The sequence below is a fragment of the Phalacrocorax carbo genome, chromosome 4 (assembly GCF_963921805.1).
Source record: "Phalacrocorax carbo chromosome 4, bPhaCar2.1, whole genome shotgun sequence".
NCBI lineage: Eukaryota > Metazoa > Chordata > Aves > Suliformes > Phalacrocoracidae > Phalacrocorax > Phalacrocorax carbo.
In genome coordinates, this window is record NC_087516.1 from 69,388,956 (window position 1) to 69,413,796 (window position 24,841).

Sequence of the window (24,841 nt, forward strand, 5' to 3'; positions counted from 1 at the left end):
TGAATTCACAGCTGCAGGTGACACACGCCTTAGAAATTCAATTAGCCAAAAAACATGTGGTAGGAGAAATGGCTTTCCTCAATTTTGCCAGGAGAGAACATAGGAAAAACTGTATTTGGCATGTGGCTGTTCAGTGTAACTGAGGCCAAACAGTTACAAATTAGAACATTTATAAAACCATGCTCCCAGTTCCTGGGAGTAAGAGGGAAGAACAGCAGTTTGTGCTAGCCTAGACCTATTCACTGTCAGGGTCATGGGAGGGCAGGAGCCTCCCCCAGCTCATATTTCACCAAAAACCAACAGGGAGGACCAACTTTTCAGCCAAAGGACCCCCTGATTAGCCTTCCCAAGATCCTCTCTTTGCATAAATCTTTCACCTGCACGCAACATACCTCAGTGGATGTTTCCAAAATGCAAACCAACCCAGCCCTGTTCCCCAATCACCTCTCTCACACTGTACATCCAGCACACAAGAAATACATCCAGGTGTGCAATCACACACTTTCTTCCTCTTCACTCCCAGGCTTTAGCACTGAAAGACTGTATCATCAAATATACGTTAACCATTGAAACCAAACAGAAATAAGTACACATGACAATGACAAGCCTGAAACAAACAGAATATGAAGTAATGGATTTTTCACTAGAGATTACAGAGCCATTTTCCAAAACGTCTATGCACAGAAAAAAGTCAGAGGTCACAATCTAGAGATATCTATCTCAAATGAGGATCATTCAGCATACTCACACAAGGTTTTATCTATCATCTTTGAAATGGGCTAAGCATATAATTAAAACCAGGGTTTTGGTTTGTGCAAAACCATTTCTTTCATTACCTTCAATTCCCTTTTTACTACGTTCTTACTCTGCCACAGATCTACTAGCACTCCCCCACCAGCATGGGTAACACTACTTGTGCTCTGGCAGCTGTAGGATTTTTATGGGCATTTGGATTCAGAGTCCTGTGCTGAATGGAAAGTGAGAAAGAAGTTTCATTCATCATACAGCATCATTGCTAATGCTGCCCTACCTAAAACCATATTAAACCAGAGATACACGAGATGACATAAAAAGCATGGCAATGGGAAAAAAGATAAGATGAAAACAGAAGTGGGATCAGGAGAGTTGGGAAAGAACGAGGAAGTCTAATTTCTGAAAAATAAGCATGGCCTCTCAACAAAAAAATATTTAAAAACCTACACCCAAACCCCAGGAACTGCAGTTTTAAACCTAGTTTTAGGTTTAAACTTTTAAACACGTTTTAAACCCAGAAATGCCCTTTATCATTTTGGCAATGGATAATGAAGAATGGGTAATGCAGAAGGTAAGGCCCTGCACTGCTTTACCTCTCCTCCAGGAGTAAAATATCTGGTCAAGCAAATAATGAAATGCAGATCACAGTGCACGTGCTATTTTGAGATACCATGTGCAATGCCAAACCTACTTTGAAGCAAATAAAGTCTCCCAGCATTAAAGTATTTTCACAACTTCCCAACAATGTCATTTTGCAAGTTTCCTCTCATTTTCCACAAGAAATTGCCTACAGCCATTTGCAGCTGATCAACACCCTTTTCCATGGAAAGCAGACTGCCCCCACGCTCTCCCTTTTTATAACAAAGGCAAAATACCATTTGAAAACTATCTTTGTAGTTCTCCTTGCTCAGCTGCCTTAGGTCAGCACTGTGGAATCCTACATCCCATAGGGTGTAGCACTATTCTCAGCGCTGAAGGATGAGCGTGGTAGAACTGCCAAACGTACCTGGGAACCAAGTGTGTCTGAACTCGCAGGAAGCTGAACCACAAGGCAGGCAGAATTAATGTGCTGGTCCCTTAGCTGGGGACCACCAGCACACAACGTGCTTCCAAGGGCACAATGAAGAAGAGCGCGCATTTGCTGAATACCACACATACAACAGCAGCGCTGCTCTTCTCCCACTGCTTTATCAGTGCGAGCTTCAAGCTGCTTTAACCTAGAGCACATCTGAGATGCAAGGCTTCTGCCGCCACCACATATGACAAACCACACAGGTGGTCTTGGGATCAGCAAAAACAGATGGAGTGTAACAAGGAATCTTGCTGTATCAAAATAACTGTAAAGGAAGGAGCCACTTCTTAACCCCCTGGTTAAGAAGCAATTATAATTCCAGCCCTCCCCTTCCCCTGAAGTTTCCTAATAGTGTCCTAAACAACACACCTGCTCCTTGTGAAGCCACTGGACTTCACAGCAGGGCTTAAACGTAGGTGAGAGATGCTTTCTGAAATCTACAGAAAAGCCTTCCCAACCACTCTGATCGCTGCTCTCTCCTTGTCCCTCAAGTCAAAGCTAGAACAGACTAACCCAACTCAACTGCGCCAGCCTATGCCACACACTCCACGTGATCTCTAACCAACTCAAGATGCAGGGAAAAGTATATGAAAAAATCCCCATTTTCTGAAGTTTTCTTCCTTCTGGCAAGAGGGCCACTGAAGTAGTACAAGAGCAACAGTGTTATGTTCTGAATTGCACCTGCTAATCTGCAATACCCTGCATTCAACCTTGCTGCAACCAATTGAAATGACTCAACCTGGAAAAGAGCAATCCATGAAAATGACCAAAAAAGCACAAAGAAAGATGAAAGAGCACTGGAAGGCAGAAATCTATCTGCAGATTGAAATTGCAGATTCTAACTGAAGATTGAAATCTAAGCCCCAAAACATTATTAATTTCTAAATGCAGGGGGGGAAAGCAAATTAATAAGCTAGTTTTTCACTCTCAAGAAAATACTACATATTAGGAGGAAGTTGTTCTCAGATGAGTAGGAATAACCAGTTTTACATGCAACACATTTTGTCTTTGGTCCAACCGTCACCTCTTCACTGCAACAACTGCAGCTTCCCATCCCATGTCTTTTGCAACATCTCTCTCAGTCCTTGGCAGAAAAGGACAAATGTTAGTGACTGCAACGAAGGTATGTTCAAGCTTGATGCCTAGGCTGTCTTCTGCTGATAACAAACACATAGCAGAGTTCTGCTCATTTTGCTCATAGCTGGGACAAGAAAGAAAGTATCTTTGCTTGAATGCAAAGTTTTACAGAACTTTTAGGATCTTCCTTATTGAGAATTCCACCTCTGCACTAAATTTACCTTCAGAACTTGCTCAAAAGACATTTGATGAAATGGGAGACAGAATGCTGTTGTGTTTCCCAAGGAAGAACAACCTGGCAGGAGTCTACAGGATCTCTTTTTTCCCCACATTAATATTTTCCTGGGGGTCTATAGTGAGAACTTACAAACTTACTTAGAAGAACCCTGTGGTGTTCCCAGTCACTTATCACAAAGCCCCAAAACCTTCAGCCTACCAGGTGACCACAGAACTCACTGCACAGTCAGCTGCCCCAATATTCAGTGAGGATTTGGGGCCTCTACCCACCAGCACTCAGTCTGAGTATGGACTCTCTGCATGTACTAACTTTAGGTGCATCACCACTTGACGTACTCTGCACGTAATTTCCCCCTTTTCCTTTTCAACAATCGTTAGAGGCAAAACAAAAATCACAGCAACAGAAGCAGCCTGTCTAATCATAAAAGCAGCTGCATCTTCACTGAGAAAATCAGAATCATGGCAAGTGTTCCATTTTCACCATCCAGATCTGTCACCCAGGTCAGCAAAAGCCAACCTCACAATGCACCTTCTAAATACGACAACACATGTATAGCCATCATTGCTTCCAGTAGTCTCTGCCCTTTGATGACCTGTTCTTCCACAGCTGAACTTACCCTGCCAGCAACAGAGCCCTGCAACAATTGCACTCACCTCTACAGGCTCAGAAGGGATTTCCAATTTGGATAGTTTGGCTTTAGCGTTCGCCTTCAAATCTAAGATTTTTTCATCAGGTTCTCCATGGTATTCCTCCAGGAGAGGTTTGAGCTCTGGTGATTCAACTGGTGCCTGATCTTGGCCATCCATTGGTCTGACATAGGCAGTTGGTTTCTGCTGCATTGCACTGGTTTTTGATGGCAATGGTGGGGGAAAAGTCTGAGAGGAAGGCTGAGTGGTGCTGGTTAGGGTAACAGCTGAGCTATCCTGACTTTCCTTCTCCTGTGATCCTGTCACTAGGTCCTGAGATGATTTTTTTTGACTGTGGGTTGGCCCATGACTTTTGCTGCTGTTCTGTGACCTGGAATTGCTATGCTGGCTGGAATGTAGAGGTGACGGGGGTGCCACTGGAGAAGACACAGGTGACAGCAATGGAGAATGGGCCAAAATGGAAGGCTGCAGTTCATTAGCATGACCTTCACCAACCGCATGCCTGTCATTTCTCTTGTGGTGAAAACCTGCATGACTCTCCTGGCCACCATGATTGTGTTCTTGACCTTGGCTCTGACCATTTGATACACTATGACTCTTGGCGTGCAAACCTGAAGCTGCTTCTGTTCTTGATTGTGCCTTTTGGTAGTGAACGGAGTGGCTTGGAGGGGGAGGAGCTACAGCCGTAGGTCCCATGGGTGGATGGTGGGTTGTGCGGTGGAATGAGGATGGTAATGTATGGCTGGTCTTTTCAGGGAAGTATGGACGATCAGGCTTTCCTTGTGGGATCAGAGGAGCAACACTTTTTGGAATCCCTATGAGATTCTGATGGGATTTGTTGCTGATGAGCTCCTTGACCTCCTCATAATTGCCCAGCATGTTCTGAATTCGGCTTGACAACTCATCTTCTTTATTAGTCTGCAACAGAAGAACAGAGAGGGGGAAATTTAAAAAGCATGGACCCCCTTCCCTCCCAAAAGAAATAGCTCAAGAAGAGACGTTCTTCAGGATCTTATTTTTATCACTGTGCATCACCATAAGTGAAGTTACACAAGCTCACCTTGATCCTGTATGCAGTCTCTCCAAAGCAAGTGGGACTGCTCTAGTCAGTATTAGTTCTTCTGAGCCAAGATTGCAGGTGTGCCTGCAGTCTTCAGGAGCTCTAACATCAGGCCAGTTTGTTTCAACCACAGCTGCAGACAGGCAGGCAGCCAAGCTACTCTTGAACACCCTCCCTCAAACTCCCAGACTACAGGAGGCTCCCAAATGAATCTGCCCAACCCAAAGTCTATACTCTACTTGCACCATCTACAGAGCTTTAAGCACATACTTTGATAAATTTAAGTTAAGCAGACAGGAAGATGCTGTGTTTGCATGTATCATGCTCAAGTCTATGATACCATATGCAGAGGCCACAGATACCCTCTTCCACCCCAACCCTCTTTCCTCCTCTCCCTCCACCATGCACCCCCCTACCATTTACCTTATAGGGTTCTGCAAAGAGGGGAGTCTTCTCAGGGAACTTGTCTTTCTCCTGCAGAGCCTCCTGATTTCGCCTCTCTTTCTCTCGAATACGCAGCAAGTTTCTGTCTTCGTTGTACAAGCTTTAGGAAAGAAAGAAGGAAAGGATGGTTAACATTTTACACCAGCATTATCAAGAGTATCTACTTCGTGCAGAAACCGTGGTTTTCAGACAATGGTATAGGTCCAGCATGAAAGTAATTTTGAAATCCACAGGGTGGTTATAGCTGACGAACCAGTTATGTCAAGTATTTGCCATATCACATAATAATGTAACATACAAGGTACAGCATGGCATCCTTCTCAGTGATTTCTACTCTCAATAGCATATATCAAGAAGGGCATGAAGGGGAAAACTATCCATCCATTTAATTGTGAAACACAAATTAAGAAGTCAACATGGTGATAAGTGCATGAGCTGGCAAATCCAGTTGCAGGAATCAATATGAAAACTACTGTTCTTGTTCTCCTCCAGACTTCTGCCCTAACTCTTCACCTGAGAGTAAAAAAGAATCCACTATTTTGACGGTGTTGCCACTTTCAGAGACTGAACTTTGCCTACTTTATAAACAGGCCTGATAACTTACTCTCTACTTTAAACAGACATTTGGAAAGCTGCTTACATGGCAAACTATGCAGTTGCATTTAAAGCGACCACATAAATATATTTAAAGAGAAGGTTTTAGAAATTTGGAAAACACCAGGTCAGACCCCGCTGTTCCTCCTCAACCACATACACATGCACTCAACTCCACCAGCCCTGCATCAGAACAGCAATAAAGCTGTGTTACATGCACAGCAGGATGACTTCATGGAAAACAAGATCCTTTAAACTATACTACAGTGAAACACCACTGCAAAATAAGGGAATTTATTGCTTTAATGTTTATGGACATTTGGGAAGAAAAAGCATGCAGGCATAGTATGTGGATGCAGGTTTTTCTCTCCTATTTCGACTCTACTGCATATTCTACTGCATACATACAATTCCTATATTCTTCTTAGTGTGTTCAACTTCTCAAGTGTCTCAATTTGGAAGAGAAGAGCCTTGTCTTCCCTACGAGTGACATCTTGTCAAATACTACACACATCATAATCTACTGAAAGTTTAATCATCCCAAAAGCAGATGCAGAGGATTAGCTTTGCTGTAACAGTTAACCAAGACTACTGCAGAGGGGGTTTCCTGACTCAACATGAGTTCTGGAAAATGATGTTGTCTGATGGCAAATTTCCATATATGGAACTGCAGCAAGGATGTTCTTGTGCCATTAAGACAGAAAAACATATTCAGGGCTTAGTCTGTGCACATTTGAAATAGTTTCCAACTTTGTTAGTACTGAACTGTTTCCAAACATAGCAAAACAGAAGTTTCCAGTAAGCTCTATGTACTCCATTTCTGCAAATGATACAATTTTAAAAATAAAAAAAAGGAATCACAGATCACTGATTCAGTAAATATACACAATCCTTCTGTTACAAACAATATAGATGCATTTCCTTTGCACATCTGATGTCATTATGCATGTGAGTAATTTCATATCTATAATCAGTTAGTTGGTCAGTTGCCCTCTGCGTGCCAGGAAAACTTTGTGCAGCCAGGTATGGGAGATATCAACTACTGAAGACAAAAAATTAGGAGTCATACGGCAAACCACAAACAATCTTGGCTACATCAGCTGCTTGAAATTGTATGTGTGCAAATGGGATTTTTTAGCAAATGCATTTCAAGTTGACAGAATTTTTAAAACATATCTGTTCAAATTACCTGGAAAATTTTTACTGAATGAAATACCATTTTCCAAACATTCCAGGAAGTAAAAAATGATTCTGTATATATCCTTTATATAAACTTCAAAAAAATTCCCTTAACAGCAAGCATGGAAAAAAAAAAAAAACCACAAAAGATGGTTTTAAAAGCTGAGATGCTGGCTTTTAGCACGAAGGAAACCTATGAAACCTCCTCTTCACCAATCTGTGACACTATGGCCCATTGTCAGGAACACCAATGCCAACTTTAGAACAAATTTTTTGCTGTTTTTGTTGGGTTGGGTTTTTTTGAGGGCATTAATTTAACCTGGATCAATCAGCTCCTCTTCCCCCTCAGTCCCCAGTTCATTTCCCCCACGGCTGCAGACCACTCAAGTCAACACAGTGGGGAGGGCAAAGGAACAAAACCACTGCCCTTGGCGGTAGTCCTTGCTTCTTGCCATTTCCCAGCCTCTTTGCCCTGCTGTCAATATCTTCCCTTAACAAATGATACAAGTCTCTTGCAAGGAGCTCTTCTGATGTGTTCAGACTAATCAAGACTCTTACTGCAAGCAGGTGCTCAGCTCCAGCTCTCCCCCACCCACTTTGACTTCTTCCTTTTGAAGCTACCACCAAGTATATTTTTGAGCCTAACAATAGTATTCAGTGCAATGCTGAAGGTACAAAAAGGACAATTTTTAGTTTTAACCCCTCCTCCTTGAGCATCAGCCCTTTTCCCAGTCATATTTTCCCCTGCCAGTTCTTCAGCCATAATTTTCACCATTCAATAGACAGAGGGACATAAAGGAAATTAAAAGACACAAAGGGGACCTACTGTTTACAAGTGTGACAACTGTGTTAAAGAGAGCAAGGTCCTTCTCCTGCTTTGCATCTTTTGATATACACATTTTGGTCTGAACAACATTGCCTACATCTTAGTCTGTCCTGGTGCTACTTCTGTCTTGATCCACACCATGAATGCCAAGCACTCAGACCTACACAGTACTTTATTAATACAACTTCAACATTAAATATACATACTTGGTTTTGTTTGTTTTTCTCCCTAGTACTTATTAAATTCTCATGGTGTTGGCTGGAGTATGCAGCACCCACAGATATTGTGCTAGCTTTCCCCAGAATAGATTTTGCTACTGCAATTTGCAGATTGTTGCGGCACACTTCAGATCCAGGCCTCCTGGACACAAGCTGCTGAGCTGGCATAGCTCTCTGCTGAACCCAAAGATTATAAGAAATGAAAGTGGTTTAAAATGCTCATCTAAACAATACATGAGGACAAAAGCCACAGCAAATCCATCTCTTTTTAACACAGATTGTTTTAAAATAAGCCAATGTCATTTTCTTCCCAGGTAAGAGACTGCTTGCCTCTTTCAGAGGGGACAGAGAAAGACATAAAAGCCATGAGGTTGAACACAAGTATCTTGGGGAATGCTGTCAAGATTAAAAGAGTAACTTCTCTTCTAACAGACCCATTCCCTACCTCCCCAACAACCTTGGTTACCTTTCAAAAACTCTAACGTCACTACTAGAGCATACCACATCACTTTATAATCCGCATTATTGTTTAGTAAGGCACATGCAATAGTATTTCATACTTGAGATCTTTCTAGGTTCATTACTGTAGTAGTGGGCATTCCTACAAAACACTGAGGACTTTTGAGTAACAACCTCTGCGCACTACTAGAGTCAAGCATCCTATCCTTGTAATGACTACACTACCCCTTGCTTGCCTAGCTTTCAGCAGTAATCTAAAATTTGCTCCTCTGATCACCTTCTTTACATAAGATTTATTAGCAAGGAGATAATGTAGATCAACCTTCTTAAACAAACAAAAAAATATATACAATATGTTAGACGGATCCAGTTACAAGCTGAGATGGGGAGTCCGAGGGTATCCACATGTTCACCCGCGTTCTCACTTTGTATGATAAACCTACTGAGAACATGACTTGGTATTTTAAAAAACCTTTTAAGTTTTTTTTTCCTATGGTTGCTGGGTAAAAAGGGCAGGAGCCATCAACTATCCAGATTACTATTCTGGCAGGAAAATACAAAACAGCATGACACTATCAGCAGTAAACCAAGACCGAAAAGCATTAGTGATGATCTACAAATATCAGTGTAACCACATGTCCATCTTCCTGGCTGGAAGAGCACTGAGAGGTTGAATCACTCCACAGTGAGACCCTGCTGTGAAACAAACAAGTGGAAAATCTGACTGAGAAGTTTTATGTTTTGTTTAGTTGATTCAACTTGCAGAGCAGGAGAGTGAGCCAAAGCCCACTGAAATAGGCAAAGAATTCGTATTTGTTTGAACAGACTTTGTGTTGGGCAATGAGAGAGCATTCTTCAGTCATGCAAAACAGGCCTGACCTGGGCACACATGTGCAAACCTCCGGCAAAATGAAGGGAAGTCATCATTGGGACACTACATCAGCTCACAAGGTTCAGCTTCTGCACCTTTCAAAAAAAACAAACCAAAACAAAAAACCCACCCCACCCCCCAACCAAACAACCCTGAAATATTAGAAGTTTGAGTTCATAAATGTTAATCACAAACCAAAGCATTAGCACAGTATTACTAATATTTCAGCCTCTTTACCACAAACTCTAGCAATAATATAAAGTCTTAAGACAAAACAGAACATGTATGTACACATACATGCACAAGCAAAAATTTACTGGAAAGGAGGCAAGCAGAACATCAGTCTGACATGTTGGAGGAACTGGGGAAAACCTCAGGGGCTATTTTTATTTGTTCTCCCAGCATAAAATCTGCTGTAAGCACTGGCCGATCAGGGTTTTTGTTTTACATTATGCCTTGCTGTAAACAGCTTACTAGATCTCAAGTTAAAGCAACAGAAACCGTAACTTACAAGCACTTTAAAAACTAACAGCAGCAATTTAAAAAAAAAAAAAAAAAAACACAAACCAAAAAAACCCAGAAGACAACCAGCCCCAAGTCATGTATTATGATCCTGCAAATTGTTTTCTCTAAAACACTGTGCTATGTCCATGTGGATTACGGATATCCTTCTATTTCTAGGCTGGCGAGCATCCAAATTCAGAGCAATCAAGCTGTTTTATTCAGAGGTTCTGATTACTTTAAAACAAAAGGAAAACCCTAAACAACTGTAACTGGTATCTCTTGCAACAATAATATTTATGATACAAAGTAGCTATCTTTCCTATGTGTGTCCCAACACCGAATGTAAAACATCTTACATGCCACTTGCTGCAAAAACAGCAGCTGTAATAGCTTCTAAAGGCCTTTTCTTTCCCTGAACCTTCCTTGACCCCAAGCTCTCTTCCCAGCAATAAATTCTTTTTAAAGAGTGTGTGAAGAGAAAGAGAGGAGGGATGGAGGGGAGGGGAAGGGAAACTGCTTTTTTACCATAATGCCAGTTCTTGCAGGTTTAAAAGAAGATGAACGTGCCTGCTCTGGGACAGCTCAGCAGACACGGGTGCTCTCACATGTACAGGACTAGCGGCACTGCTCAGCGAGGTTAGTCACGCGTTGTTACTACTGCAGACCTCTTCATGCTGTCATGGTGACCAGCGGCCCAGGCTGCTGGCCATGCACAGCTGGCGACTGGTTCAGCCAAGCGAGGGGTCATTCCCGTCCATTTTGCTGTTCAGGGTCACCATCCACCCTCTGCCTCCCCTTCTGAAGCAGATCAAACTAATTTTTGTTGCAAGCTTTCCTCCAGCTTCAGTGCACAGGAGGAGGTACAGTTTTAAAACCGTAAGGATATGGGAATAAACACTGAGTAGTTACTTATTTGGTCACGCAGCTGACAGCACCAGCCCTCCCTTCTCTAAGTTACAGGCAAGCTCTTAAACTACCTGAAGACAACAGCTAAAACTCATTTTAATTCATATATTTTACCATGTAGGTTATCAGGTTTCCATGCGAGCTACTTCATCTCATACTGAGCTGCTTTTACTTAAAAACAAATAAGTTGTATTGTACTAGACAGCATTCTTAATTCCAAACAGAAGCATCTGCTGCCTACTGAAATGTCCCCTTTTTTAATGCAAGCCTGTAGTCATCCTAGTCCCAACACCTGTGGAGACACTGTTTCTGTCCACCATTAACCTGGCCATGTAGGGTATTTGTCAGTAGGCTCTTTCAAGCTTTTGAAACCTGGGTTATGCTGTAACACATAACACTGGACAGTTTTCCTCAGAGTCACTGTTAGGAAGCCAGGCAGAAAGCATTGGAGAACCACAGGCAGCCAGGCCCTGCGTGGACCCGTGCCAAGAGGAGAGGAGGTCTCCACTGCCTGCCAGGCGCCATCAGAGGAAACCTGTGTAGCGAAGCTGCCTGCCAGGCTCCAGCAAGCTGTCCCTCTCACATGCAGACGGAGCCCTAACCTTGCTACTGCCAAAGCTGCAGGGCGAATCCCAGCTCCTGTTCTTCGGCAACCTCTCCAGATCAGCACCTTTGATATTTAGATTTTCCGAGAATGGAAACTCAAAAACCTCAAAACCAAAACCATCCCCAAGCTCTTCCTTACTGATTTGCAGAAATGCTTTGGGAAACTGGACCTCCAGGCTTGCTTAGCACCAATATTCCAAGCACATGGGAGCCTGAGAGCTGGGGGACTCCATGGTCCCACTGCATCTGTCTTCAGGAGGAAAACAGTTCAACATTTGATATTTAAAAATAGTGCTGCACTCTCTGCAGCTGGGCTACACCTGACATGGCACCAGGAAAACCCAAACACCCAGTATGGTCAAACAGGCAGATAAGACTGAATGTCTGCCCTGAAATATTAGTCCTGAACATCTTCAAACATGCTCCACAAGAAGTAAACACATGCACAAATCCCTCCCGCCCCAAAAAAACCACCAAATCATGCTTTGCAACAGACTGAGACAGTAAAATACTCCTAGGCTCAAAGCATCCCATGCTGGAGAAGGTAGTCCACTGGCTCCAGTTATGAGAGATTTGGTTTATAAGTTCAGCAAAGCATACACCCTGACCCATGACATCATCCAGGCTTGGGTCTGTAACACAAACTATGAAAATACCAATGTGCTCTGAAGCCACTCTCAGTGGCATGACAACCCTTACTACAGGGTTTCAAACACTGATACGTAACAATCCAGCCCATGACAACATTTCCAAGAAAGAGTGGTGCAGGAAAAAATTCTGCCTCTCCTCCTGTCCTGTGTTTTCTCCAAATGATAACGAAATGAGAATAACAATCTGCTTTAGTCTTAAGAGTAATAAGCTATATTGCTGGGTCCCAAAAGAAATTATTCCAGCAGCAGGGAAGGGGGTGGAGAAAGGCTAAAAAGCAAACACAAACGACCGGTCACTTCCTTCCAAACGCACGGGACCTCTTCCCTCTGAAACATTAAGAGAGAACATTTCCTTTCAGTACAACTGCAGGAAATCACAAATTTATTGAAGCTGTTTTGTCATTAAATGGACTCTTTATCATGAGAAGCTACTGACCAACGTTTCTCAAGACTGAGAGACATTCTTGTTTAATTTCAAGGCAAGACACATCACCCCCTAAAAAGATTAAACAGAAATGACAGGGATGCTCTGTAATAGCCTCGCTGCAGTGCCCTGGCTCTGCTGCTCTAAAAGTCTCCATAGAAAAATTGTCACCAATTTATACAGCCAGGATCACATCTACAAAGATTAAATATGCAGTTTCATTCATCAGCCCACCAGCTTGAAAAGAAACATAGATAAACACATGGCACAGGAAGTTACCAAGCATCACAGATGTGTTCGGCTTTCACACTGTATCACCTAAGCAGCTTGCCTGACAGTGACAGTAGGACAAGCAGATGGAAGGACAACATTAAAGTTAATAACAAACGGCATCAGAAATGCCTCGGCCCAACCTTTGCTTCCTTTCCTTTATGGAAACATCATCAAGTTGTGACTTGCTGGATATTTTTAAGTTCTGTTTCACATCAACATCTATTTCACAGAGCATACACAATTTGAACAGAAACAAGTGACAAGAGGAAATCATACTGCAGAAGAGCAACAGATGGTCAACTATTTTCTGTGTCACCATCATCAACCAGCTTTGGTATATGCTTTCCAAAAATACATATATTCACTCTGGAGAAATACGAAGCGGAATTTGTTTTTCAAGTTTTTGCTTCCTCTAGCTCCCTCAACTCATCAAGCCTATCCAGCTCTGTTTACTGACTGTATGATAGCAGCATTAGACCACCAAGCAAGAGATCAAGGCCTCACAGCCCATCTGTACTTCCACAATGATTCTAAGAAACCTCCTGGCAAATATTTTTGAACAAAAATAATGTTCCAAGAAAATCCATTACTGTGGCAAGCTTTCCATCAAAACATAAAGATGATGCTGAATGCACCTCTTCCTATGTTTTAAATACACAGCCCTCTCGATTACCCCCCCAAAAATGAAGTGGAGAATGTGTGGGTTGTTGTAACAGGCAGCAGAGAACTTCCAGTTTGCTTAAGCAGAAGCTAAGTTGTTTTTTTCCTGGCAAAAGCCATTAGGCATCTTCTCATTCTGCCTCTTCCACAGTAATCTTTGGGTTCAAATTCTTATTTATTAATTTCCTATTGATGTTGCCAAGTTTAAAAATATATTAATTACTCAGCCATTAAAAGGTTTTTGCTTCCTTTCAGCATCAATAGGCCTTTCTTCATCAAGCAGTTCCCAGGAGTAAGCCCGAACATTTCCTGAGAAGACCTGAGCCCCTGCAGCGCCCAGTGACTTTGGCAGGAATTGGGAACTCTCAGATGTTCAAACACTGCAAACCCTTCACAGAACTGAGCCTAAATCCCCCAAATACTCAAATGATTGTGCTTAAAAACACACCCCAGGATTCAGAGCGGTATTTCTCAGCCTATGGTCTACAAACCACTGAAGGCTCAGAAGAGGAAAGAGATTTGTGAAAAGATGCAAATAATTGATGGTAACAGTCTCTTCTCCGCCTACTTAAAAGAGGCAAAACAATCGAAAGGTTTATGACCTGGGTTTTCCCTCACGTACTGCAATATTTAAGATCTAATTTTTATGTAGTTGTAAATGAAAGCCATTATAGCAATATCGTACTAGGCAGGCCTCAGATACTTTCAAAAAGGTGTGGCACTCTCCAGCCAGAAATTCTTCCAACAGTAGTGCTCCAAGCTGCACTGCTCCCCTAAGCAACAGGTCTATCCTATTCCTCCTCTTCTCCACAGTGGCAGCAGCTCTCACACCTCAGTCTCCACAGACACACCATTTACCCTAAAAGCAGAAAACTTTTTGAGTGCAAGAAGCAAAAAAGCCTCCCAATTAATATATAAACACAAACAAACGACCCACTCCCTATGTGGTGAACCTCAGAGAGGCCAGAATACAGCATGCAAACAGAACCCGACAGCAGAAAGATGTTCCCAACAAAAAGCAGCAGCTCATGCTGAGGGGCCAGCCTCACTTAACAGCCGCATACAGCAGCAACTTAGAAAACTTGGAAAAATGTGACAATTACTTCAGTTTATACAATCTTCACTTAGTTGTCTTCAATAACAGCACTTAACTATGTTGGCGTAGTTGAATCACCTGAACAAACCAAGTGGCAGTCTCTCCACTCGTGATGCTGCAGAAATGAAGTCTCTAAAGAAACACAGGCTTTCAACCTCACCCCATGTATGCTGATGTTAATGGAATGCTGTCAGAAAAGGTGTTAATTATAAGTTACACCGGGAACACGAAAGTTATCATTCTCCATCTAAATGCAAATATACTAGGAGGGCTTCTAAGAAGGTGTGGATGTGTGAAGTCTAATTACAAGGAGAGCAGACAAGGCGTTGGAACAATGATGAATTTAAGGCTTTGTTTGATCTGGATGTGGCAGGCAAAGGAGGAAATGTGAAAAATTTAAACCACCAGGTACGTACAATGAAAAATCCTGACCATTTTGCCTCTTAGAGACAAGGCGTTCTGTATACAGCAGCCTAATTCATCAGGATTTCCCCAAGCCAAGTAAGTGGTCTGACTGCCTTTCATCCCTGAAGGTACATATGTCTTTTTGGCTAGGTGAGTAAAGGTCTGCAACTCGACTGCTATTTCAGTAATTGAGTATGCACAGAAAGATCCAGACAAAGCTGCTGGTGTCTTGGCTGCCACACTGACGGAGCAGCTCTAGATACGTAGCCTAGTGCAGAACCACTCCCCAAGCTCCGAGCACCGCCCCCTCACAGCTGCACACCAAGCAGCCTTTGTTGCGGTGACCCAACTGTGACAAGACTGAGCTTACACGTGAGTACCTTTTGCAGACAAGAGGAGCCCATCCATGTCTCTTCTACCTTCACCAGCAAGGATTAAAAAGTTAGCCTGGTCAGGATGCAGACACATGCCCAAATGACTGGAGTTACTTTGCAGGAACATCAGTGAAGAATGAGTTATTCTAAACTTCACTCTTTGTATGAAAATGGGAGACTTCAGTCTGCCACTAACACAGTTACACTCTTCTGGTGCACAGCTGAGCAAACATTTTCACATAGACCTGAGTGCCTCCAGAGGTGCTCCCACAGCGCACACTCAGACCCAAGACCAGTCTGGTTAAGCTCAGCTGGTACTTTGAGAAACGTACACCCAGATCTCTCTGACAGCGTGTTACATCCTGGCTTTGTCTGAGAATCGGTCTGTTTGGAGAAACGGCATTCCCTGCTGAGCAGATCCTGCTCTAGCAGGGAAGGGACTCTGAGTCACCCACGATCACCCCAAGACCTGTCTGCAAAAAGGCCTGAGGAAACGATCACACAAACAGAGAAGACATTTACCCTTCAAAGGTACTTACATCATGCCTCCCTAGATCAAAGGCTGCTGGAAGTAAATACAAGGCCTTGGCACTATCAACAAATATATGGGGTGTAGCCTTTCTACCAGAATGTAAACTTTGGGTCTGCTTGGAATTTTAGCTTAGAGAGAAAACATCTACCGTCAAAGCACAGGAAAAACAGATTTTAAAGGCCAGCCATGCTGTTCCTCTTGCTGCCCCCACAGTGGTCATGCAGCTAATTCAGATTCTTATCCCACTCCATTCAACTTCTCTTCTTTCAAGTGGTCCCACACTCACACCATTTCTAAGCACTTCACGCCCCCCCCCCCCCCGCCCAAACCTGCTTCAGCAAGCAGGTTCATAAGCTATTCAGAAATTACTTCTTCAATTCAAAGACTCCTAGTGTAGCCTTCATTAAGCACCATCCATCACCACAGTGACTGCAGGATCACATTTGAGTTTCATCTATCATTCTTCTTTCTTCTGCATTTGTCTTGGCATCATCTTGCATTAGTTTAGGCCCCATTCTGACAAGCCTCAGATGTTATCTTCCTGATGGTTCATCTGTGCTGAGGCAAACTCCTTCCAATGTCAGCTTATTTTCCAATGAGAACAGTCATGCTGCATAACACAGCCTAGAACATCTGCATTCACACCACCATCTTGAGTGCCTCTGCAGGATAGAGCAACCATCAGCAACATTTCATCTTCCTTCTAAGCCCCAGCAGGTCCATCAGATGACCAGAAGACACAAGCTGCCTGGCTGAATCAAGCTAAGGGCAGCTGAGCTGAACCAGTTAGGAAACACTGTTGGTTCAAGGCCACAAAATGCTTTTCACATGAGCGGAACAGAACTTTTCATTGACATACCCGATGGCTGTAAATATCTTGGAAATTGCTATGCACAGACTTACTGTAGTAGCTCACACTCTTTGCATATACTATGTTGCTTTGCCTAAGAAACAGTCAGAAACAGGCAGATTCTGATGTTAAGTGGACAAGTAGGTAAGAGACATTGCTAAATAGGTTTGTTTAGTTTATAGAGGGGCATATACTTGGTGGATGGCTTTATATCCTTCCGTTATTCTCCCTTCCCTTCTCCTATCCTGTAAAGCATGTTTCCTGAGTTGATAGTCTTTTTTTTTTTTTTTTTTAAAAAGAAACTCTGACTAACATGTGCTCATTATTCTTAGATAACAAAGCAAAAAAAAAAATTTTTTTTTTTCAATAGAGCATACCTGGAGTCCTGTGTACAGTTCTGGTCCCCACTATACAAAAAGGATGTGAACAGGCTGGAAGGGGTCCAGAGAAGGGCCACCAAGATGATCAAAGGGCTGGAAAGCTGCCATACGAGGATAGGCTGGGAGAACTGGGTTTGTTCAGCCTTGAGAAAAGGAGGCTTAGAGGGGATCTCATCACCATGTACCAGTACTTAAGGGGTAGCGACAAAGAAGATGGAGATTCCCTTTTTACAAGGAGTCACATGGAGATGACAAGGTGGAATGGACACAAGTTGCTCTTGGGGAGATTCCGATTGGACACCAGAGGGAAATTTTTCACAGTGAGGACAGTCACCCATTGGAATAATCTCCCCAGGGAAGTGGTTGACTTGGCCACGTTGGATACCTTCAAGAGTCATCTGGACAGGGTGCTGGGCCATCTTGTCTAGACTGTGCTCTTCCTAGAAAGGTTGGAATAGATGACCCCTGAGGTCCCTTCCAACCTGTGACTCTGTGATAGTATAACAATCAACACAAGAACTCCATTGCTGTGGTTTTGGCTGGGATAGAGTTTTTTTTTTTTTCCTAGCAGTTGGTATAGTACTGTTTTGGATTTAGTATGAGAATAATGTTGACAACAGCGATGTTTTAGTTGTTAAGTACTGCTTACACTAGTCAAGGACTTTTTCAGCCTCCCATGCTCTGCCACGTGCACAAGAATTGGGATGGGGCTCAGCCAAGAGAACTGATCCAAACTGGCCAAAGGGATATTCCGTATCATATGAGATCATGGTCAGTATATTATGTGGGGGCAGTTGGCCGGGGGAAGCGGCAATTGTGGCCCAGGGACTGGCGGCATTGGTCAGTGCTGCTGAGAGGTTGTATCACTTGGGTTTTTTTTCCCTGGGTTTCACCTTTCTCTCTCTGTTTTCCTATTGCTATTAAACTGTTCTTATCTCAACCCATGAGTTTTCTTACTTTTGCTCTTCCAGTTCTCTTCCCCATCCCACTGGGGTGGGGGGAGTGAGTGAGCAGCTGTGTGGTGCTTAGTTGCTGACTGGGGCTAAACCCCAACACCATTTACTTTTTTTTTCCTTCAAGAGAGTTTGGTGAAAAATGAGTGCAGAAAAAGGACTTGTATGCAGAAGGTACAGTCAATTTTGCATTTAAAATACTGCCCACCATAGGGTCATTTCTGACCAAATGCTTCATATGCACATGCACTGACATCTCATATAAAGCTATGCCCTGGTAGCAAGCTTTCCCCAGTTATGAACAACATATTATCAATAGCTATGGAAACTTATCCCTAAAAGCCTATGAGTCCCCTTTATCACAAAAAACAGCTACTCCTTTTTTTGTGTTTTTTACCTACCAAGTGCCACACACACTAAGATAGCAACCTTACTAGAACTTATACCATTGAAAATGAACATATTTCTACCTGCCTTCCTAAAGCCAGCAGATCTCCCCATGTAAACACTGTGGCATATTTCCAGATCAAAGCCCAGACTTCTAACAAATATTACACATTAAAAAAAATTGTCACAAAGCCCTCACTGAGTGTCACGCACACCTCAGCAGAATTAATGCAAACATGACGTGAGGAAGTAGTAAGGAAATGAGGAAAAAGACTGGGAGAAGTAAGTCACAGAATTTTCTCCAGGGTTTCTTCTTCTAGAAGAATGCCAGATGTTGAGAAATCTGCCCAAAAAAGTGTCAATGGGCAAGCGAGAAATTATCTCTAATGATGTGCTCTTGTTTTGATTTCCTCAGATAGAGAGGAAGAAACTAGAGACAGTTGAAAAACATATTGACACCAGGCACAGTCACTTTCCCGGGGTTGATCAGGCCAGATCTTGCTCCACCCAGTCTAAACATTACAATACAACATAGATACAAAGTAACTTTAAAAGGAAGTGACCTAGGATCAAATCTCACTAGGGAAAGTGTGTGTTTAAGTAACGACAGATGTACTGTAGTAATCCAGGGTTGCAAAAGAACTGTTGTCATAGTAGACAGCCTTCTGAAAAAGTAACCAGACTTCTACTTCAGTGTGATACCTGCAGTCTGATTTTGTTAAAAACTTACTGCAGTTACGATAAATCTTCCTGTAGCCAGAGCTCAGCTTTTAAATCATCTGTTTGACATGCAAACTCATTGTGAACACAAGATCAAGATCTACTTCTCAGAAGTGACCTTTTCCCATTTTTATGGATTTAAAAGTCAAAGGTGGTCATATGGTCTCCCATCAACAAAAAGCAACCTCGTATTATTCCTAACTTGCCAGAGGGCAAGCGCAGGCATGCTGGCAGCAGGGTAACAAGCTACTGTGCGTCAGCTGCTGTTTAAGTAACTGTTCTGTAGTACTAACCCTGCCTCTGCAGCATCTGGAGCTTGCTGCAAGGTGGTAGGTTTTTTTTCCCCTTGACGAAAATAGGTAAAGCACTCAGCAACTGCCATGAGTTAAGAATGTATAAATGAACTCAAATGTGGCCACATTAGAGCAGCACAGTGGCAATTTGTTTGGAAAAGTCAGTGTTCAGACAGTATAAGGGCAAGAAGAAAAATTAAGGTGAGCACACATAGAGACGCAGCTCGACACCACCTACTCTCCACCAGGATTACAGAACCCGCAGTAACTCTCACCACTCGGTAACAGACTGCTCCGTCACATTATCCCCTCCCACAACGTTTCTCCCTCTTGATTATCTGCACGCCACTCGTAACAAAAACAGTCATGCACTCCTCCCATTTGTTTAAGTCAGCCTGAGATACATTAATATATCTAACTCAAGTGTTAGCTTACAAACCCCAGCTCAGGACAATTATGCGACTGAAGTAAAAATCAGTGGAAGGGTGCCAAATCTCAAGTTTTGTCAAGTCTGGGTGGATCCCCTAGCACCCCGTACCTTCAGTGCACCGCTTCAGCTATTATCTCTGTGCTAAACCTTTCTGTTACAGCTCTTTAAGTCAATTATATGAGTACAAGAACAGCGTTAACTGCTATGTGGTAATCAGCAAGCCTTTCAGAGCAGGGATAGCCTTTTGCTGCATGCACGTGTGCACAACTGCCCAACACAGTAAGGAGGTGTTCCCCAGTGGAAATGCAGAGGCCATGACTGCAGTGTTTTATCAACTCAGCACTAGCAAAATATCACTGTTTCTAATGCTGACAAGGCATACTTGAATAGACAGAAGTGGTTATCAGCTGCTGCCCAATCAATCTGAAGGCTTTCTTCAGTAAAGTGCTGCATGAAATCTCCCACCACACACATCTGCCTCTGAATTCCTCCCCTCAGCAGCAGAAATTCAGCACCTCAGATGAACTGTTCCAGGTTTGCCTGGGGAAACGCATAGGGTAAAACCTACATGCTACCCTATATAAGACCTATCCTACCTGATCATTTGCTTTTGCCTTGAAATATTTTTTGTTGTTATTGTTGTTCAGTACAATCAATTTATTGGTAACAGGTTTAAAGGCAGCAAGAGAGCCATGCATTCTTGGTAGCAATCTACAAAAAATTGAATGTAAAAATGAAATCAGGCTTCTGTTTCTTTAAAATAGGCTCCAAAAGAATGTCTTTTACCAGGACATCTTGGAGACCTGAGAGATTAGGTAAAAGGCTGTTACAAACTAATACTGATTGGAAAAGACACAATCAATCAAGGGATCAAAAAAACCCCCAAAACCAGTTCTGCCTTTAATATTAATTTCCCAGACCTGTTTTAATTCATTTTAGACAACTACAAGATTTTGATTCACAGATGTTTCCATCTTACTGACTGTAGGAAATGAAACCATGATTGCTTAGACCTACTGTTTCTTCACACCAACTGTCCAAACATTTTATCCCTGACCTAGCACAGAAGTATTCAGTAAAGCAAAGTCCAATGGTTCCCCCCAACCCAGTTGCTGTTTTCCCAAGGTCCTCGTAAAAATTATAAGCCTTTCAAAGAACCATCCCAATTAAAAGGTCTTAAGAAAAAAGTAGATTACAGCAAAGTAGAATAAATAAAATCTAAATTATATCAGTTATTACATTTCAGAAAAAAAATGTTTAATTTTAAATTTTATATTTTTCATAATTTTTAATATTTTTTTAATAATTTTGAAAGTTAAATCAAGGATTCAAGTCTTACAATCTCTTTCTACCTCAGTTCTTCGCATATACATAAATGCTCACTGCAGGTGCAAGAAGTCAAATGCAATTAATTTCCTACTTTAAGACTACATTAAAATTATTCAAGCAGACATGCCTTTTGTTCATTGGTTGCATAGAACTGACTTCCTAAATGCTATTAAAAAAATTATTTTTCTCCACTACACCAACAAAGAACTGTAACAAGATATACAGTTAGTCAAAAAGAAACTGAAATGTTCAGTGAGCAGCTGCTTCATGTGTCTGCATTTTAAAACTCTTCTCCCGTAATACTCCTCTGCACATAGCTAACATCCCTGTACATCCAGCCAAGTGAATATATCACTGGTTTTCCGTAGGAGCCTGCTATCAACTGACCTTGTCCATGCTCTGTGGAGCAGCTCAGAAGTCCATCAGCCATATTGCCATGCAGTCCACAGATGCCACATCATACATCTATTGCCACACAGTGTATCACGTCATTTCACATGCAGCTCAACTTCAGCACCATTTCTCCACAAAGAGCCCCTGCACACTCCCCACACCATGTCATGCAGGTGGAGCACCAGTTTCAGCATTACTTCGTCCTGCTTTGCATGACACACAAATACATGCACATACATCACAACTTATCTTTTGTCAATTCTCCTCTTGAGGCAACAGAGCCATCCGTACCACTGTAAAGCATGTAAGCCTATTCCCTTAAACGCTTCCAAAAAAACCCTGTTTTTCAAAGACCTGATTTCAGCCTTTCCTAAATGGTGTCAGTTTGCAAGATTGGCAGCAAGACTGCTGCAGAGCCTGAGAGCCTTTCACCTTCTATTTCCTGCACAGTTGGAAGGGTCCTCCTTTCTACCCTCTACTACGATCCCAGCTGTGGGCTAAAGTGTACTCCTGAAGCCCTACAGCTTAACGCAAATAAAGCCCAACATAAAAAGGAATGTAACATCAGCCTTCGCATTTGTTCCTTTTGTGACTGCAAACCTGAAGTTGTTTAAAGAATAAACTACATATCAAATGCTATCAGTGGTTTCATTTGCTGTGATGCTTAACAAGAGCAAAACCTACACATACAAACATTTGAAACTGTCTCAAAAATATGAATATGTGCAATTCCACTTCCTGAATCTTTAACCCCCTGCAACCTTATATTAAGCACATGAGTAAATCTATAGTATTTTTGGGGAAACATATTCTCTGTGTAAAATCCTTCCCAAACAATTGACTAAATCAGACCTAATGTACTATGAACAGGAAAAGGACAGTACTGTAACTAATTTGAGATTAAGAAAAAATTAAAGAATATTAAAGACCTCAATTCTTTCATACTTTCATCAGAATTAGCAGCAAACAAATCATGCATGGATGAAAAGGTTTCCTATTCTTTTGAATTTCCACTTACATAACAAGCATGTACCCAGTAACAGGTTGGACAAGTCTTATCTGCATAGCAAGGACTAAGTAGGAACAGAAAGAGATTAGCAATGTTTGTAGAAAAGATCTGTTTATATGTTGAAAAGCCTATTTTAAAATATTTCCTGCAGTCTTTGCCAGGCTATAATTATTCCAGAAGTATTTCCTATTTTTTCCATCTACACACACAAGCACCTGTTAATTTTCCTATTGTCTGTAACTGTTGTTCAATTTTTTTTTTTTTTTTTTTTTTTTTTTGAGGCAGGCATGCTCTATATCTGAGTACCTCTCTATGCTGGAGTTTCAAACTGCATTTGAATCATTAGCCTGATGTCTATATAACAAAGCATGTCATTGTCATTCAAAAGGACTTGGAAAGCGTTCAAACTATGCAAGAGCAATAATCCATGACAGGGTGCATTAGGCAGGTACCGATGCATGCCTAATGCACATTGCAAAGCATATGCCACTCCAAAATACCCTCTGAAATATCTTATCTTCCCTTTTTCCTGCTTTTTAAAAATATTTACATGCAGTTCATTTTACACAAGCTGTTACTTTTAGCAACTACAAAAAGCCACTCCCTTAAGAGAATAATAATTTAAAAGGCTACAAATACTTTTCCCCTTCAATTCTTAATACATTTATTCAACTTTTTCCTAATTTTGTGATTAAAAAAAAAAAATTATTTTCCTCACATCATCTGAACCTCTGTTTGAAAAGCTCCCATCTTTCCCCCAGTACTGGAAGCCAGATGAGAAACAGCAAACCGCTCAGCTTTACCATCATTTGCAACACTTGCGTGCAGGCAGTGGGAACATCACACTCTGGCTCAGATCAAAAACAGCCAGCTCCAGTTCCCACGGGACAGGAGCAGTTTGGCAGCGCTAAGACCCACTGCCAACACTGGAAATCTCTCCTACTTGCTTGGTGCAGGCACGGTTCTTGCTCTGCATCCGTGAGCACCAGAGAAAGACAGAGTGCAAGAGGCACATGGGATGTCCAAACATACAAAGAAAGGCTTGAGTGACAGAAGGGCTTCTGCAAGCACATGAAGTCAGGCGTCCTTATTCTTAGGCAGCACAGGGGAAGCATGCAGTAAACCGTGGGAAAGGGTAGTACTGGTGGGAACCAGCAAGGACACTTCCAAAGCATTTACCTTGCCTCCCTGAGCAGCATGTACTCTTGGAGCACATAATCCGTGATAACCATGCTCTGTTGTGGAGAGCACACAGCTGTACACCATATCAGCTGCCAGCTCAATACCGAGCTAGCCTTTTTTTACCTACTGCTGCCTAACCTAGGTGAGATATTCAACAGATGGACACAGCTTCTGTAAGGACTAACATGTCTTGAAAGGCTTGCAGCAATACCAAAAAATGGTAACATCAATGTGCCTTTGAGCGCATCTCCTTTGCTGCTTAAAAACATTAGGGGTTTTTTGTGACAGCAAAAGCCATGATTTTTACAGGGAGGCACAGAGGGACAATGCATTTTCTAGCTGAAATGGCAAACCACTACATACCAGGAGTTATCTGCCAATAATTGGGCAATGTGCTGATTAATACTTTTTCTGGGTTGCCTAAGGACAGTGCATGCGTGAGTATCTCACTGCTATTAATTGCTCTTTGTGCATTTATCCTGGTAGAATTTACGTGTCCCACATAGTGAATACCCTGAATGAGGCAATTTCTACCTCCAAAAGCACTTAATATTGTCCGTTTATTTGTCCTGCTTAGCCTGATGCTCAGATTGGCAATAAATCATCGTTCTTAGCAGCTGAAGTGTTTAGCGTCTTTCATTCAATATTCTTTCCTCCCCACTGTCCCCCCTGCAAGTACAGTAATCGTGCTGAATAGTCATTTATAGCACTGCAATTAAGAGATTATTCCATTAGGCTTTGCATTTCTATCCGGTTTTACGTTTCCATTAAAAGCACTTTGTTAAACAATTGAGCAACAAATGTAATACAACCATAGGAGTCTCAAGAGCAGATGCCTGTCAGGCAGAGCCCCTGTGAAGCCGCCCAGGAAGGGCAAGCGGTGCTCATGGGTCAACAGATACACCCTCCTCTCATGCTGGGTCCCTAAACCAGGGAGAGGACAGTTAGCATGACTACACATGGGCCAATGTGGAGTAAGTAATGGAGGAGCTGACTGCCTGCCAGGAGCTTGGGGGAAACCAGGGGAGAGTCACTGGCAAGGCACTC

At 42.3% G+C, this 24,841-nt stretch overlaps 1 protein-coding gene across 5 annotated transcripts in view; it reads right to left on the reverse strand.

Moving 5' to 3' along the window:
* Window positions 1-24,841, reverse strand: part of AFF1 (ALF transcription elongation factor 1) — a 135,951-nt gene that overhangs the window by 65,111 nt on the left and 45,999 nt on the right. For all 5 annotated transcript variants that reach the window (XM_064450364.1, XM_064450366.1, XM_064450363.1 and 2 more), the window contains 2 exons: window positions 5,271-5,391; window positions 3,794-4,705 (listed from right to left, as the gene is read on the reverse strand). In XM_064450364.1, coding sequence (XP_064306434.1) covers window positions 3,794-4,705; window positions 5,271-5,391 — 1,033 coding nt within the window. The remainder of the gene's footprint in view (window positions 1-3,793; window positions 4,706-5,270; window positions 5,392-24,841) is intronic.